This window comes from Pseudorca crassidens, chromosome 15 (assembly GCF_039906515.1).
Source record: "Pseudorca crassidens isolate mPseCra1 chromosome 15, mPseCra1.hap1, whole genome shotgun sequence".
Taxonomy (NCBI): Eukaryota; Metazoa; Chordata; class Mammalia; order Artiodactyla; family Delphinidae; genus Pseudorca; species Pseudorca crassidens.
This window is the reverse complement of record NC_090310.1, coordinates 77,774,680-77,793,314: the sequence shown is the minus strand read 5'-3', so window position 1 is coordinate 77,793,314 and position 18,635 is coordinate 77,774,680. Positions and strand designations below refer to the sequence as shown.

Sequence of the window (18,635 nt, the reverse complement as noted above, 5' to 3'; positions counted from 1 at the left end):
ACTGGGGCAGTTGGGGAAACTTGATTATGACTGTGGATTGGATAATAGCATTGCACCAACGCTAAATTTCCCAATTTTGATCATTGAACTGTGGTCATATGAAAGAACGTTCTTATCCTTAAGAAATACCCACTGAAATACTTCGTGGTAAAGGGGCATCATGCCTACAACTTCCTCTCAAATGGTTCCAAAAAAAAAAAGTGGGCTTCCCTGGTGGCGCAGTGGTTGAGAGTCTGCCTGCCGATGCAGGGGACGCGGGTTCGTGCCCCGGTCCAGGAAGATCCCACATGCCATGGAGCGGCTGGGCCCGTGAGCCATGGCCGCTGAGCCTGCGCGTCCGGAGCCTGTGCTCCGCAACGGGAGAGGCCACAACAGTGAGAGGCCCGCGTACCGCAAAAAAAAAAAAAAAAAAAAAAGTAGGTATGTGTATGTGCATATACAGAGAGAGAAAATGCAGACTTGCATTTGATAAGATGCCGATCAAAAGATTCCAGTTTATTGTACTCTTCTTGCAACTTTTCTGTCAGGTTGAAACTATGGCAAAATCAGAAGTTTTAAAGAAATCTAAAAAACCTGGCTCCCTGCTCTCTCCTGCCCACCTCCATCTACCCCATTCTACCCCTGCACCTGCATAGAGATGGCTTTGATTGTTTTATTGTAGATCCTTCCAGAGTTTCTGTGTGCAAATACAAACAAGAATGCTCAATTCCACCCTTCTTCCCACAAAAGGGAGCGCGGTCTGCATGTTATTTTTCTCAATTAGCTAAATGTGGCTGAGTGGGGGCTTGTCCACATCAGAACACAGGAACCATCCTTCTTTTTATCCCCACCCCGCTACCGGGTCCAACATCTCCTTTAAATAATCCCTAGTAACTCGCACCCACCAGTGCTCAGGTGTGCCTGGCACAGGGCTGGAGGTGCAGCTGCCACAGATTCTGCAATCCAACCATCCCCTGAGGCCTCCACCCCTCTGGGCCAGGCCAGCAGTCATCCCTCTGCCTTGGGCCTTTCACTGGCTCCCAGCTCTGACTTGGCTAACTCCATTCTCCACCAGGGTGGGGGGAATCAGTGCAAAAGTAAAGCAGACCTCTTGGCTCCCCTGCTTAAAATGTCCCTGTGGCTGCCCTGTGGGCTCAACAAAATAGAACTCCTGGCCACCTGCACAAGTGCTGCAGGATCTGGACCAGCTCATCAATCCCACCTGGTGCCCCCAGACTCTCTGCCGCCCTGGTCTTTTTTGGCATCATGGCAAGCTTATTCCAGCCCCGGAGCCTTTGCACTTGCTGCTTCCTTGACGGGCTGGAGCTCTCTCCTCCTCCAGGTCTCCGCTGGAATGGGCACTGGGCTGCAGCTCTCTCACCTTATCGGAGGGTGCCCTACCCCATCGCTCTCTAGTAGGCGCTCTCTTTAATTCCATCTTGGCACATCACTGTAGGAAAGCGGCTTATTTAATCACTCGTTTGTTTTCTGTCTCCCCTGCTAAAACATTAGTTCCCTGAGTGCAGGGACTGTCTCTCTGTTCAGGGCTGTAACCCCGGGGCCTAGAACAGGGCCTGGCACACACGGGGCTCATCAAAACTGATTGGATGGACATCCCTTTACAGTCTCCGGGGAGGAAGGCGCCATCATCACCCTATTTTAGAGGCAGCAACTGGGGGTCCGAGAGGCGGAGAGCCTTGCTCCAAGGCCTTGCGAGCCAAGGGCATGAGCCTGGTACCTGACTCCCAGAATGATCGGAGCCTCGTGCACCCATGTTGAATGCCAGCTGGGAGTTTCCACGAGGCCCATCCCTCTGGGAGTGTATGCAATCAATTATACATTCACCATCAATGTCAGCACCTACTACGGGTGGATGTATGACACCCAGGGACGTGGGACACAGTAGGCCTTCAGCAAATTGACGCCCAAACCCTCAGCCCCCCACCGACTCCCTAACTTCCCTTCAGGGAGGCCAGCTACAATTTGGCGATTGTTAGAGAAGTTTTTTTTTTCTTTTGGGAGGAAAGCTGCAAGTCATTAAGGGCTGCTCCTGGCCTGTGGGTCACCATTTCCTGTTTAGAAGAAAGAATCATCTCTCCTTTGGAACACGAAGCTCCCCCGCCCCCGGCCTGACTCTGGGGCTCTGGGACGCCCGCTCAGCTCCCCGCAGGAAACTGGCACCTTCGGCACCTTTTGTGTTCAAAAAGGACACTCATTTTCTCCTGGCCCCAGGAGGGCCCCAGAGGTGAGGTCACCATGACAGCCTGCCGTGAGTGAATTAGCTCAGCCCGGGACGGGACGCAAGCTGACCGTCTTCCTGTCCTGTCCTGTCCTCGAGCAGGAAGCAGAATGACCCCTACCCTTTGGCCTGGCTTCTCACCCTCCCGACTCCAGCCAGCCAATTTCCTTGCATCAAAGGCCATTTGGTACCCAGAGGCCAGACAGAGGTGTGGGTCTGACAGGGAGGCCGGAGCGGGGCCTGGAGCCCCTGGAAACAGGAAGGACGTCCTCTGTCCCCTTCTTACTCATCGCATTCCACTCCCTCATCTGGGGGCAGCAGCCGCTCCCTCCCCAAAAGACCTGCAGTGCTGGGGAAGGCCCCACAGCAGGCCTAGTTGATAAGACCCAGGGAGCTGGCTTCTCACCCTGTGGGCCTGGTTGGCTTCAAAACGGGAGCACGAGAGAATGAGTAAGGGCCGCAGTGTAGAAACCTGCACACACAGCTCTACTGCTCACTGGCCCACAGGTGTTTCCCAACCTCCGTATTGGACAGGACATCCAGGCTCCGAGGAAAACCCATCTGCACAAACAAGGTCCCTGACAAACCCAGAGGTCCAAAGCCATGTGATGTTTAAGAGGCCAAGATTTGAGGCTGTGTCAGGAGTATCCGAGCTCCACGAATCCCTGCCCCCCTCCTCCCTCCCTAAAGGCCCTTTAAAATACCCACTCCACATAAAACCAAGTAGACTTTTTTATGTATAAATTAACCACTTTATTGAATATCAATAAACCGTACATATAACTATACAAAACGTTTCCTTAGTACAAAATGTCGCTTGCAATATAAATACCAGTGTACCTTTAAAAATGTAAACATCTTCCTCCCGGGCCCACCTGTCGGCCCCCGAAAATAGTTCCGGGAGACACATCAGTGGAGCCGAAGCACCCCACTTGGGCCCCGGACAAGTGAAGGCAATTATTCACAGTCCCTTTGGAGACGTTGTTAAATTGCCCGTGAAACAGGTGCCACCATGACAAACAGGAGGCTGAATAGCTGCCCAGGCCCTGGGGCATCCTGGGGTCTAGATGCTGTCCTTGTGTCAGGGCCCACCCCCGCGAGTGCACCTGGGGGTGGGTGTTTGCATAGTTAAGTTGCACCTTCTGGAGGGGGTGGCCTGAGGGTTCCTGTAGGGGAGGCTGGGGTCCCCTGAGTGGGGTGGGAGCTTCTCATCAGTCTGCTGGCTTTTGTCCTGGAGCTCAAAGCAGCTGTATCCAAACAGCTCTGGATTCACAAACCCATGCAGAAAGGCCAACTCCAGAACACTCTGGAGCAGCGGCTGCCAGGAGGGGGTCTCTGCTGCAAGCCACCCTCCCATCAGCTGTCCAAAGAAAGGCCCCCCTCAGAGCCCGGTGGGGCGCTCAGAGCAGAGGACTGGGAAGTGGTCCTCAGAGTCCTGGGGGGCCAACGCAGCCAGAAGGCGGAGCTCAGGAGGGAACTCTGTGGCAGCGAGAAGGATGCCGGGTCCTTCCTTCTGGAGTTGGGGTAGGGCCCGGAGAGATGCAAGGAGCCTTTAGAGTCAGCGGGGCCCCCCTGAGCAGCCTGACTCTTGGTGCTTGTGGAGCAGGGACATTCGGGAGAAGGTTCTGGAGCACGTCTTGCACTGGTACTTTTTGACATCCGAGTGGGTCTGGAGATGGGCCCGCAGGTTGGAGCGGTCAGCGAAGGCGCGGCTGCAGTGGGGGCAGGAGAAGGGCTTTTCGCCTGGGGAGAGAAGACAGGAGGGAGCTGAGTGAGACTCAGCCACTTGGGAGAACAGCTGACGTCTACTGGAATCCCCACCCACCCCGGGCTCACTCCAACCTTGAGGAACTCCCGCGACCCAGAAAAGCCAGGCCATACAGTGTCCAAAGGCCTGGATTTGGCAGGGAGCGCTGCTGCTTCCCACCGTGTGGCCCTGAGCAAGTCAGCTGGCTTCTCTTGAGCCTCCATTTGCTCATCTGTAAAATGGAGCTGTTCATCCCCCACTCATAGAGGCTGGTAATTGAGAGAAGGTTGAATCAAGTACTTTTCCTGCCCTGCCAGCAGGAAGTGCTCAACAATGATGAGTGATGGCAACTGTGTTTGCTGAACACTTTGTGCTAGGGACAGTGGAAGCATTTTACATGATCTCATTTAACCCCACCTTTGTCCTGAGTTTAGAGATGGTGAATCTGAGGCACAGGGAATATGCAACATCTCAGCAAGACCAAATAGCCCGACTCCAGCGCCCTTGATTTTTTTTTTTTTTTTAAAGAATTTATTATTTATTTATTGGCTGTTTTGGGGTCTTCGTTGCTGCACGTGGGCTTTTCTCTAGTTGCAGCGAGTGGGGGCTACTCTTCGTTGCGGTGCACGGGCTTCTCATTGTGGCGGCTTCTCTTGTTGCGGAGCACGGGCTCTAGGCGCAGGGGCTTCAGTAGTTGTGGCTCGCGGGCTCTAGAGCGCAGGCTCCGTAGTTGTGGCGCACGGGCCTAGTTGCTCCACGGCATATGGGATCTTCCTGGACCAGGGATCGAACCCGTGTCCCCTGCATTGGCAGGCGGACTCCCAACTGCTGCGCCACCAGGGAAGCCCAGCGCCCTTGATTTTAAGCACTACACAGACTGCCCCTCAGTTAAGGGGGCTGTAATGGATGTTCCTTATTAACCCCTGGATTTACTTCCTCTTGGGGACAAAGCTTAAGAGCCAGCCTTAAAGCCCCAGCCCACCCCTATCCCCCAGCAGGTCACTCCTTTATCCTGCTTCCCCATCGACTCGGATCACACTCAGGGTAGTTTCAAGTCTGTTCGTCCCCCAATCAGACTGAGCCCCATGAGGGCAGGATCCCCCCCGCCACCGACACCGAATCCATTCCAAGCTTCCAGCCCAAGGCCCAGAACCCCCAAGAGCCTACAGAAACCTTTTACCTTATGACTTATTTTTTTTAAAAAACCCTACCTGTGGCCCTCATTCACCTGCCTGGCCAGGCTGTACTGAGAAGAGTCTTGCACTCGGGGCTGGGTACACAGTGAGAACTCAATAAATGCTTGTACAACAATAAGTCTTTTTTTATAAAGGTCTCAGAAGAGCCTGACTCCTCAATCACCACCAGAAAACACCATTCACCAACTTTTCATAATTCCTGCCCCAATCAAGAGACTATAACTCACATTCCAGAAACGTCAAATGCTGTGTTTCACTTTTTCCTGGGGCTGCAGCATTTCCCAAATAAAGTCAGAAGGGTAACGCATTACACAAATACTAATCAGGTTCCTACCACAGGCCCGGCACTATTCTGTAATACTGAATAGTCTTTTCCAGAAGAAACTACACTCTCCTATCCTTCCATTCCCAGTCTTATATGCCCCTAGGCCAAGGCCCTCTAGTTAAATCCCAGTGCTGGAATTGAGAGCTGGGAATGAATGAATTCCAGCAGCCTCCTGGGTGCCTGGGGCACTAGCTGAGCAGGGAGGGCAGGGTCTAGAAGTCAGATGCCTGCGGCCCACTGTGGAACCACGTTCATGGGCTCAGTCTCCTGGGGCAGAGAGCGGGGACCTGGCCAGAGGACTGGGGAAGGGACACCTGAGTGACCTGCTCTGCCGTACTGAGCTGCCTCTGCACACCAGGCCGGAAGGGTTTGATGACCGCAGTCTACAAGGTCCAAGGGAACTTCCTCCTCACTCACACACTCCTTTGTGAACTCAGGGCCCACGCTATGCAGGTCCGGAAAAGGGGATGGAGTCCTGTAATCCCCACTGCCCCCTCACCCCCTCGGCCAAGGTGAAGGAGCCCTGGCTCCAGCCCATGGGCTGTGACTTGGGAAAGTGACTTCCTTCTCTATGCCTCAGTTTCCACACCCTGTAAGAGGGGGTTATGATGGCACGTCTCTCTTAGGACTGTTGGTGGATTTACCGCCTTGACCAGGTGAAGGAAGCCCTGAGCATCACGCCTTCCCCCGCCTCCCGCACTGCCAAGTGCTCAGTGAACGTTATCTTTATGTTTCTTATGATTAGACACAAACCTGAACAAAGGGGCAGGCTTGATGGGATGTGAGGGGTGCAGCAGGAGGCAGCAGATCTCCACCCCTCACGGATTCCCCCTCCCCACCCCAGCCACGTCTTTATGGTGCTCCTGGAGTGTGAAATCGGCACCAGACCAGCGGGACAAAGGCCGCCGAGGGGGGCAGTGTACATGCAATACTCCCTGGATTAACGCGGCCTGACACACTGCGGGCCAGCAGCTGCGGCCTGGAACAGGTGCTGGGCACCGCTGCCCTGTGCACCTGCTCCACTCCCCAGCCCCGCCCCCTGGGCGCACCATTAAGGCACACAATGGGAGTTGATGAGGATGGCACTGGTGCATTTCAACAGGCTTTTTGTGTCTGAGCCATGCCTTTACATTAAAATAATGTCCGAGTGGGAAGGGAAAGAAGCTGGGGGGCCCAGGGGAGCATCTGAGGGCTTCCACTCCCCCCAAATAGAGACCCCATCAGCTGGGCAGGCACCCAGGACAGAGGCCAGGCAATTGGACCCTTCCATGTTAAAATCAGAGCTGTTTGTGCACCAAGTAAGAAACATGGGTAGTAGCCACAGTCTGCAAGGTGTGGAGGATGCCCCCCACCCCCGTAGGAGTAATGATGACACCAGTAATGCCTGCAAAATGCCAGGCTTCACAAACCACCTCACTGACCCTCACGGCTCACTCAGAGGTCAGCCACCGGATGAGGAAATGCCAGAACTGAGTCTCCAACCTGGCCAACCTGACCCCCAAAACCAACAGTCATGACCCTTGAACCCTCTTCTCCCTCAACAGACACTCTCCAAAGAGCAGCCCCAAGCAGGGTGGCCTCCACCATTCATGTTCTGAAAAGGTGGAGTGGCTACCTTTTCTGCATTCCCAGGAAGCTAAAGGCTAGAACAGGCTCCATTTCATAATTTTCTACACATTCAGTGTTGCATTTTTTGAAACACCAAGACATAATTGTGTTTTCTGCCAGCAAACGTGTTCCCGGGTCTGCATGATAGGATTAAGATTATCTATTCAGCAGTGTGAATGGGGGTGGGGAGAGCAGATCTGAGAACCATGATGATATTATAAAGCGATTAAGGAGCCACTGAATCTAGATAGCCCCATATGAAATGCTATCGTAACCCACCCTATATGATTATATTATAATCGGAGAGGCTCAGAGCGTTAAATCACTTGCTCAAAGACACACAGCATGGAAGCAGAGTGAGTACCAGCTATGCTGTTTGTGTGTACTGATCATGTACCAAGCACTGTCCCAGGTGATTTCTGCATGCTTTCTTTCATTTGACCAGAGCAAAAACCCCACAAGGTGTTTGTATGCTCATTTCACAGAGGCGGGTACTGAGGCTTAGAGAGGTGAAACAGCAGCCCAAAGTTTGGGAAGATCCCAAAGCAGGAGTCAGAGGCAGGTGGGGAGTCTGACAAACATCCTGTCTGGCTGGGGGGCGGGTGGGGGAAGTGGAGCAGGGTGAGCCCCTTCACACCTGGCCCCAACAGCAAGGTGCTGGTTACACCTTTCCCATACCCAGCTCCAACCCATTTGGCTGAGAACTGAGCCTGCAGAGGGACGTGTAAAATTATCTCCTTAGCCCATCTGCTTAGCTGGTGAATGAACGAATGTTTCTGCCAAACTTTTCGGAGCCAGGCCCCTGAACTCTTGAGCTAGGAGTCAGGAGACTGGGTGGGGGGGTCAGTTTCCACAATCTGAAAGTAACAGCAAGCCCATCTTACAAGAGCTTGTAGCAAAAGCAGTGGGACAGTGAGAAGGGCAGCCAGCCTGCAGGGGTACTCACCAGTGTGGGTCCGGACGTGGCCCTGCAGCAGCCAGGGCCTGGAGAAGGCCTTCCCGCAGGTGCTACAGACGCAAGGCAGCGTGTGGCTTCTGATGTGCATCTTAAGGGCACCCAGGCTGATGTACTCCTTGTTGCAGTATTTGCAGTTGAAGGCCTTGCGAGACTGGGGGTCCTTGGCCACGGAGAGCCCAGCCAGCTGCTTGGGCAACTGGCCCAAGCCTGGGAAGGCAGCATAACCCTCGGCCTCCAGGGAGGAGGCTGAGGTGGAAGAGAAGGACGAAGGAGCCGGTGAGGGTGGGCTGGGGGGCTGGGAGCCTTTCCCGCTGTCCTCGTCAGACAGGGAGGTCAGCTCGATGGCCTTGGGGATCTCCTGGGGCAGAAGAGAGGCCCAGCCAATCGGCTGGGCTTGGGGTGCCAGGAGAGAGTCCCAGATGAGCGTAGGCAGTGAGGCCGTGGGATTGAGGACCTCGGGTGGCGGGATGGCTGCCAGCAGGTGGGCCTGGTCATAGGGCTGTTGAAAAGTGAACTCTGTGAGGAGACAGGGAAAAGCGCAAGGTCAGGGATTAGATCATTCAGTCAGTCAGCAAACATTAGCCTGATGTGGGCCAGGGGCTGAGTGGGGCTGGCACTCAATGCTTAGTAGATGAATAAAAAAGATTCATGACCAGGACAGACAGGTTCCTGCCCTGGCAGAACCCCCTCCTCAGCCAGGTCACCTGGTTCTCCCACCTCAACCTCCAGATCTTACAGGAAGGACACCCCCTTCCCCAGCTCCAACTCAAGGAGGTCATTCTCAGGTCTCCTTCCTCTTGCGGTGCCCAAGTCCCCAGCCTGAGGCGAGACCCCCAGCTCCCTGGCCCCTAATCTCCCCAGCTGCCGAGGCACCACCCCTGTCCCCCTTCCATACACATCTCTTCTCCCACCCCCTCCCCCAAATCCTGTGGACTCCGGACTCTTTCCAGCCCCTGGCCGGCGTCTATCCAGACACAAGCCGCCTCCCCTCACTTCTGTGCTCTCGGGGCGCCCCGCTTCTCGGCGGCTAATTAGTCCCCTCAGCCAAAGACCACCGGCCTCTAAAAGCCCTCTCCCAATCTCCCGGATCCACCTGCCCCGGCCTATTCACACCCAGACTGTTATCTTTTGACTCGACTTTGGCCCCTCCATTTTGTCCCCAAGGGCCCTGCCTCTCAAGTGCCCCCCATGCAGCCTTCGCCTGCCTCCCCCAAACTCCCTGGGGTCCGGCACCCCGTCCACTCACCTGGAGAAGAGTCGTGGAGCTCACTGTAATTGGGTCTCCGGCGGGAGCAGGCGGACTTCCTGACGAGGAAAGAGCGCGGCATGGTGGCCGAAGCAGCGGGGGGAGCCGGGTCGTGCTGGGATACCAAGACCCTCCACACGCGAGGCCGTGCAGCTGCGCTGTGAGTGAAGTCTGGCCGCCAACTGCCTTAAGTACGCCAGCCGCGGGTGGGCGGGGGCCGACTACGGCCACGCCCCTTTGTCACCTCCGCGCCAATCGAGGCGCGCCTTCGCCGGAGGCCACGCCCCAAGCAGGTGCGCCGTGCTCTGGCGGGGCTCGCGCCGCGTGGCGCTGGGAGCCGGGAGGGGCCGCTCGGGCTCTGGGCCTCGGGGCTGCACTCATCACCCGGCTGCGGGCTGCCGGGGGCGGGGCGCCGGGAACCCCGGACTAGGCGGGACCCTCTTCGGGACCCGAGCTCCAGCCAGCTCGACTCGGCACGGTAGCCCGCCTCTGACGCCCCCTGGCGCCGCGCGCCGCGAGTCTGGACACCTGACGTTCCGATACTGCCACCTCCTCGGGTTTGGGAAGGGGGTGCCTTCGCCCGGAAGGTAACTCGCAAAGAACGTGGGAATGAAAGGGACAATACACAGTTCGGGGACGGGGAAGAGCAATGGACTTCTGCACGTGGTTGCTGACTGTGCAGTGCCACAGCCTTTTTTGCAAAGCAAACGGGCATCATCTAGAAAAATGCATTCGTTCCCTCAGTGTTTACTGAGTGACCACTAACATGCCAGGCACTGTTACCAGAGCTGGGGATACAGCCCTGAACAAAACACTCGGGGTCTCTGCCGAAGGGTAGCTCCCTGTCCGGCGGAGGAGACAGACGAAGTAAACAGACAATTCCAATGCAAAGGGAAGTGTGCTTTGATGGGGGGAGACCACAGGGCACTGTGACAGTCAAGAGGCGGGTCACTTGACAGGGGGTCGGGGGGGGGGGCACTTACCAGAGGAAGTGAAGAAATACCGAGGGGAAAGGCCTGAGGTTAGAATCAGTAACTATTTCAGAGCCACTGAGAGCAGCTCTCAGGGCTGGGGGTGGGGTGGGCAGGGCTGATGGGTCAGATCTGCCTGGCCTCCAGGGCCTGGAAGAGTTTGGACTTTGCCCCAAGGGCACTGGGGAGCCAAGGAAGAATTTTCAGCTGAGGAGGGACCTGTTTAGAATGGTTGAGAAAGAGTACTCTGGGCAGGTGGGAGAAAGAAGTGGGGAAGGGTGGGGCTGAGGTGGTCTCCTCACTTGTCTGGGGTCGTCAATACTGTGTCTAAAGGACCTAAGGCTGGGCTCCAAGGGAGGCACTGACTGGTTCATTGTGGGGTGGGCCCAGGGGAGGGACACTTCATCCTCAGCTCTCCTGTGAGCCCACCAACTTTGAGGGCTATGCCCCGCCTGGAGTGGGGTTGTGGCACGGAAATAAATCCACAGGTCTTGCCCACGGGTTTCCACCTGTGAAGCAAGGACGATGAAAACCTGTAAGTCCCTCCACTCACCACCTAGAATGAGGGCAGGGACAACTGTCTGTTTTGGTCATCAGGTGCTGGGGATAACAGCTGTGAACAAGACAATCCTTACCATGTTCTAACTGGTGAGGGGAGGGTAAGGTGAGGGAGACAGGCCATGCACAGTCATTACGAAGAATATAGCCTCTTCTACGTCTGTTTACTTTCAATCACGATTTTCCACATGCATCCAGAGGGAGGAGTAAGGCTGTGTCCCTCTGCTCAAAACCTCCCATATTCCTATCTCACCCAGAGTAAAAACCAAAGTCTTCACCACGGCCCTCCACCCTGCTGATCTGACCTCTGCTGATCCTGTCTTGAGCCACTCTCCTCCTTCCCCCTGCACAATGATCACCCCCTTCTTTCTGTTCCTCCACATCCCAGCCCTTGCCTACCACAGGACCTTGGCACCTACCGTTCATCTTCCCTGCCCCCTAAATCTCTTCCCCCAGATCTTCACCATGTTGGCTCCTTTTCTTTGTTTCAGCATTAACTTCACCAACTGCTCAGCCTCATTAGTAATGAGAGAAATGCAAATTAAAACCACAGTGAGATACCATTTCACACCATCAGAAAGATAAAAAGTTAAAATTTGGTCACTAGCAAGTGTTGAGGGTGTGAGGGCAGCAGGACTTTCGTTCCATGCTGGCGAGAGTGTCATAGGTACAAGCCACTTCGGAAAAGTTTGGCATCAGCTAATAACAGGTGACTCTCCTAGCAATTCTATTTCCAGGCCAACAGCATCGCAGAGGTTCTCAGCCCAGGCCGCAGATTAGATTCCCTCGGGGAACACCCTAGCCTGGGCCCCACCCCCAGAGCCATCCTGATTTGATTAGCCTGGGTGGGACCCTCTGGTATTAGCATTTTAAAAAACTCCTCAGGTGATTCTAGTGAGCAGCCAAGGTTGAAAACTGCTGCCCAGCCCTAATCCCAGAAGAAACAAGAGAATATTCATTGCACCGTTGTTCCTAACAGCAATACAAAAACAAAAACAAAAAACAAAAAAAGTGGAAACAACCGTAATGTTTTAATGTTTATCAACAGTACAAAGGGTTAATAAACTGCGGTTCATTCCCATAATGGAACATATACAGCAATAAAAACAAACTGCAACTCCATGCAACAACAGGGATAAATCTCAAAAGCATAATGTTAAGCAAAAAGAACCAACTCAAATGCATACAGTTAGTTGGATTTACATAAGGTTCAAAATCAAGCAAATGAAACCTTTTATCGTCTAGGAATGTACATGGAGGCGGTAAAACTATAAAGAAAAGCAAGGAAATGTTTAATACAAAATTCTGGAGAGTGGTTAGCTGGGGGAGAAGGTGCTCCTAGAGAGTTCTTGATAATGTTGTTTTAAGCACAGAAAGCTATTTATTAGTAGTCTTGAAACTGTAGACAATTTAAACACTTTTGGTAAGAATGATATATTTAACACAAATTTTATGTCACCTCAAGGGAGGCTTCCCTGATCATCCCAGCCAAAGTAGCACCCTGCCCCACTCACAACGTCACTGTTTATTCCATTACCCTATTCAATTACCTTCAAAGCACTTAGTAGGGGCTCAAGTATTTGGTGAATGACTGATTACTGGCTGTTCCTCCTCCTGGGTCACCCTGTGCGAGTTACCCAGTCTCTCTGAGCCTCAATTTCCTCAACTGTAAAAGGTGGGTGTTCTGTCTCCGAGAGATGCCGGGATGGGCAGAGTCCAGAGACTGGTACTCAAAACACCATTGCCTGGGCCTGCCGCTCTCCATTTTCCTTCGGTCGGTCACCTGCGCCCTGGAGGAGGTGTAAGGTGGGGGAGGGGCCTTTCTCAGATCTGGGCTGTCCCCTCCCTTCCGATTGAACTGTCCCGGCGGCTTCTCCTCCCGGGTCACCCTCACAACCCTCCCTCCAAGAGGCGGCAGAGACAGCGAGGTGGGGGGGGGGCTTTGGGCGAGGCGAGGCCCTGGACGGCGAGCCAGCTCCTGGAGGTGCGGTCCCGGCCTCCTTGCAGGTGAAGGCGAGGCGACACTTTTGATGCTGTGGTGTCAGGTCCTCCCGGAAATGTACTGGCTCTGCCGCTGGGCTGCAGCGGACCGGGCCGGCCCGGTCCTGCCCACCGCCCTCGCCCCGGGGCGCGGCCTTACGGCGCCCTCTGCTGGCCGTCACGTGGGGCCGGATGCACACGCCTTCAACGAGGATGAAAACTGGTACAGCTGCCTTGGAGAGCAGTTTGGGAATATCTAATACGGCCAGGAAAGGCCTCTGAGAGAAGATAAATTTGAATAAAGGCCTGCATTTTCCACGGTGTCCATCCCCCACTAAAAGAACGATAACTAAAAATGTGATTTACAACTCAACCAAACAAAAAAAGAAAGCGCCCCTCCATCCCAGATCTCCATTTCCCTCTGCAAAGGTAACTAAATATTTTTACCAGTGTCTTGTATGATCTTCCAGAGATGGTTTTTATAGAGACAAGGAGATATATGCATATGTGAATATAATGTGTACCTCCCTTTTTTATGTAACACAAATGGGAGCGTATACGCTAGCCTACTTGCTTTCCTCCCAAGTAACTATACTACGGTCTTGAAAGTTGTTCCATATCATTACATGTAGCTCCCTTCATCTGTTGCAGGGCTGCAGACTTTTTCATTGCATGGATTATACCATAATCACACAATTTATCTAACAAGGGGACTTGTGATAGGCATTTAGATTAGAATATAACTTTTTGCTACTACAAACAAGGTGGCAATTCCAATGAATGTCTTGTACACACATCTTTGACCTGAAGTGCAAAGATATGTTACAAAAAATGTTGAGGGAATTCCCTGGCGGTCCAGTAGGTTAGGACTCTGCGTTCTCACTGCCGACGGCCCAGGTTCAATCCCTGGTCAGGAGCTAAGATCCCAAAAGCCATGTGGTGTGTCCAAAAAAAAAAAAAAAAAGTTGATACATTTACAATGTATCAAATACAATGTATCAAATGATACAAATATTAGCTGAATGGATGAAAGAACTCATATACTTTTTTTTTTTGGCCACGCTGCGCAGCTTGCCGGATCTTAGTTCCCTGACCAGTAATTGAACCTGGGCCCCCTGCAGTGGAAGCGCCTAGTCCTAACCACTGGACTGCCAGGGAATTCCCACTTTTATGTGAAAAAAATTCAGGTGAACAGAATATCTCAGAGGCTGCCTGTTGTGCAGAACTTAATAAATTATAAGTTTAGGCCCAGACTGTACAATTAGACCCAAGACTCTGGTTACTTCTGAGGACGGAAGCAGACAGGGGTGGGAAGGAGATTTTTCTCCAAACCGTTTCTGAAGGGTATGAATGTTTTATTTCAGATGCATGTGTCACCATTTCAAATAAAATACTTTTTCATGAAAAAAAACCCAACCACAAAACCCAGGCAAATACTGCCTGCCTGCCGCTGAGACCCAGTTTCTTCATCTAGTAAATAGGGGTAAATAAGTCGGGTGACCAACCATCCTGGCTTGTCCGGGACTGAGGGAGTCCTGGGATGGTCCCAGGCAGCTGGGAAGAGGGGGTCTCCTGGGGTAAAAGGCAGGTGTCCAAGGCCTTGAGGGTGGTGGGTGGATGTGTGGGTGCTAAGTGGCACCCTGAAGCTAGACCTCTCCACACCTGCTGGGCCGGCATCCCCCCTGGAGGTCCACTGATGTTCTAGACCTGACGCAGGTCCCTGGATCTCGCTAAGGTGCAGAGCGCATCTTGCCTGGCTAATAGTGCGTTTGCCACAGGGGCTGACATCCATTATCTCGCAGACTATCTCCTGCGCACTAATTTGCCTTGGCAGCCTCGCCCCTCGTACTGCACTGATATTGCCCTGTTATCTCCACTTCCTGGCAGAAGGCTGAGCCTGTTTCCAGGTAAGGCCCCAGGGCCTCCTCTCTCCCCACCTGTGCCCACCTTTCGCACCTGGAGACCTTTGTGCATCTCTGGACCACTGAGTGTGGCAGATATTGACAAGGAGGGGAAAGTAAGAACAGACTATTTCCTTAGGTCAAAGCTACCTTAAGTCTCGGACTCAAAATAAAATCCAAACCCTGCTCTTGGCTCACAAGATGCTACCTAACCTGGGGCTCAGCTCCTCCTCTGTCCCCGCTGTTCACCTGCTCCAGCCTCAGTGAACTTCCTGCTTCCTCTTCATACAGGTTCTTTCCCATAGCAGGGCCGTTGCCCTTGCCGTGCCCTCTGCCCACAATGGCCTTCCCTAGATCTTCCCAGAGCTGTTCTCAGTTCATACATCACCTCCCAGATGCTAATGTCATCTCCCTTTCCCACTGCCGCCACATTGGTCCATGACCTCCACAGCAAGCCCTGAGTGGTAGGCAAGACTATCAGCCTCTTTTTATAGATAAGGAAACCGAGGCTCAGAGAGGTGACATGTAACAGGCTCAAGTCACAGCGAGCAAGCGATGGAATGTCCCTGGCCTAGCAGGCTAGGATACTGTAATAAGTCAGCAAGACACAAACAAGCCCCTATGCTCGAGGAGCTCACAGGTGAGGGAGGAAGAGCGGTAGCGGGCAATTCGCCAACCCTGAGGGACCCAGGTGAGTCAGAAGAGTGAGACTCCAGGCTGAGGTCACAAGGATGGGCAGGTGAGAAACAGAAGTGAGAAGACATTCCAGGCGGCAGTGACCGCTGACAACCATGATTAAGAAGCCCAGGGGCAGACGAGTGTTCCAGGATGAGAAATTAGTTCAGATGGCAGAGGCTCTGGGAGCCCCTTGAGCCCACCTCCCCCATGAGGCTCCAGCCACAACAGACCACACCAGGCATGCTCCGGTCTCAGCGACTTGGCATGTGGTGTTCCCATTCTGTAGAATACCTTCCCCACAGATGGCCCTTGCAGTTTTTGAGATTGCCAGTCTTTTTTGAAATTAGAAATGTTCAACTGGAGTTTAGAAAACTATGGTTTGTTTTTAATATTTTTAGTTAACACATTAACACTTTTAAGACATATACACGCACATTACTGCAAAGCACAAAGGTGGGGTCCCACCTAGCCCTACCACCTGTGGTTGTGTGACCCTGGATAGGTCCCTTCCCTTGAACTACAACTACTACGTAGGTTGGGACCTAGAACCTGGACAAGCCACCCCAGAAGCCCTCCTCGCAGGCACGTGTACACAGACACACACACACAGGCACACACAGAGACACACACTCACACCCTCTATCTTGATTTCACCTGGCTGTTCTCACTGATCTTGGAGATAGGGTTGCCAAATAAAATACAGATACCCTATTAAACTAGAATTTCATATAAACAACAAATAAGCTTTTAGTATCAGACTGCAAGGAACAGGATTAATTCTTTACCTGAAATTCAAAATTAACTGGGTCTCTTGTATTTTTATTTGCTAAGTCTGGCAGCCCTACTTGGAGACTGGCTCCGACCAGCACTTAGAGCACAATCTATATAACGAGTCCCCTGCTGCTGATGGGCAATGAGGTTGCTTCTCATCTTCTGCTTACCGGGAACAATAGTCCCATGATAATCCTTGCACGAAGGACACTGACCTCATCTACAATCGTATCTGGAGGGTGTGTTCCTAAAAGTCGCTTTGTCATTCTCTGCCTGAATTCCTGTGGCCAGGCTGTCAGGGCCTCCATGCCTCAGACCAGCTCCCTCTCAGTCTCCCCGGACAGCAGCAACCCTTCTCTATCCCAGTCTCTCCCTCCACCTTGTTCTTTCTCCTTGTCTCTCTCCATCTCTGTCTCTTTCCCTCTCTGTCTCTCTGGGAGTCTCTTTCTGACTCTCTCTCTCTCTCACTGTCTCACCTTGGGCATGTCTCTCTCTGTCTCCCTGGACTCTGCCTGCCTCTGTCTCTCTCAGTCTTTCTCCCTATTTCTGCCTCTCTCAACCTGTCTCCATTTGACCCGGCAGCTCTGTATATAAAATGCTTAGATGAGCAGGCAAGACATATTTGGAAGGATGCTCACTCTAGCACAGTCCGTAACAGTTGTGAAAATTAATAAAGGGAAACCTCACTAAAATGGGGTTGGGAGGCCAGAAGGGGGAGCTCTCATGCATATGCCACTAGAAGTCAATACAAATCCCAACAGGGGATGTACCTTGCATCTCCGGCAGGAAGTGACACTATTTTACTAGTACTAGCAGGAGGAAGAAAGATTTTCTCCTTGCTTGACAATAGCTCAGCCATTGAGAGACTTTCACAATGCAGCCAATGACAAGGCACTATACTCTGAACTCCCAGTTTCCTCCAATGGACTTTTTGTTTATAACAGCCCCTCCCAACTTCCCCTTCTCCTCTATAAAAGAGTTTCCTCTCCTTTGTTCTACCAGACTCGCATGTGGTTTGCCATAGCTGCATGTCCCGAGTTGCAATTCTTTGCTGCTCCTGGATAAACTCATTTTGTTGCTAAAATAACTGGCTGTATTATTGTTTTAGGTTGACACAGTCAAACTGCAAACAACCTAAATACCCACTGATAAATAAAGTATGGTCCATCCTCACCAGGAGCATCATGCAGTCATTAAAAATGACACCACAATGACAGGAAGGATGTTGAGAGATATATCATGGAGTGAAAAATGCAGGTTATAGACCAGAAGTAAAGCATTTGCCCATTTTAAGTTTCAATCAAAAATATGGTGATCCAAGGACATGTAAGTATTTCATTGAAGAAATGATCCCTGGCTGTCTGGGGTGGGATGAGGAGTGGTTTGCACTTTCTTTTTCAGATTTTTCTGCTTTACCTGTCTTCTGTTATTTTTTAAAACAATAAGCCTTATCATTTTTAACATTGTGCATATTTGCTTTATCGTTTTATTTATCTATTTATACACAGGCATGTATTATTTTCTTCTGAACCGTTTGAGAGTAATTTGATATGCTCTTCTATGCATATCTCCTAAGAATAAGGACATTCTCTACGTGACTGTGGTGTAATTATCAAAATCAGGAAATCTAACACTGATAAAATACTATTACTTGTTCCATAATCCATATTCAAATGTCAGCAACTGGCCCATTAACATCCTTTAGGGCAACCCCTATCCCATCAAGAATCCAACCCGGGATCATGCAGCATTGCAGTCGGTTGCTTGCCTCTTTAGTCTTCTTTAATCTGACCTTGACATTTTTCAAGAGTTTCAAAAAATGTCCCTCAGTTTGGATGACTTGCCTGATGTTTCCTTATAATTAGACTCAGGTTAAACGTTTTTCTGCCAGGAACCTCGGAAGTGCTGCGTCCTCGAGTGCATCCCATCATGTCACCCACGGTTTGTCCCATTATCGGGGATACTAAGTCTGATCCCTTGGTAAAGAAGGTGTCTGCTAGGTTTCTCCGCTACAAAGTTACTAATTTTCCCTTTGTGGGGTCATCATGTGAGACCAAACAGTCTAGATGATTTTTATAAGCAGAAGAGTTATCCCTAAAGTCTTGTAAGAACTGAGCTTGTCCGTCTGGTTCTAACCATCAACTCAGTGGCTGCCCCACCCCAGCTGCAATAGACGTGTTGTAACACTAGCCTGTGTACAGAACAGAATTTCCTATGCTAGCCTAAGGATGCGTTTTACCTGAGGCTCTTTTTAAAAGATACAGATTCCCAGGCCCCACCCACATCTGCCAACCAGAATCTCTAAGAGAAGAGCCTGAGAATCTATTTTGGAGCAACTGCCTCCCAGGTAATTCATGTCTTCAGGGCAAGTTTGGGAAACACTTCACTTAATAGTAGTACTTAGTCATCAAACATTTACAGCTGCTAGCTGCTTGGGTGAGGCTGGGCACTGCTGGGTGGTCTCAAGAATGGAGAAAA

At 51.9% G+C, this 18,635-nt stretch overlaps 1 protein-coding gene across 1 annotated transcript; it reads right to left on the bottom strand.

Annotated features, from left to right (window-relative positions):
• Nucleotides 1–2,947: 2,947 nt before the first annotated feature.
• Nucleotides 2,948–9,482, bottom strand: SNAI1 (snail family transcriptional repressor 1). The gene is made up of 3 exons (XM_067708434.1): nt 9,299–9,482; nt 8,041–8,568; nt 2,948–3,961 (listed from the first exon to the last, which is right to left on the bottom strand). The coding sequence occupies exons 1-3, from the start codon at nt 9,378–9,380 to the stop codon at nt 3,777–3,779; spliced, it is 795 nt and encodes a 264-aa protein (XP_067564535.1). The 5' UTR covers nt 9,381–9,482; the 3' UTR covers nt 2,948–3,776.
• Between the last annotated feature and the right edge of the window lie 9,153 nt (nt 9,483–18,635).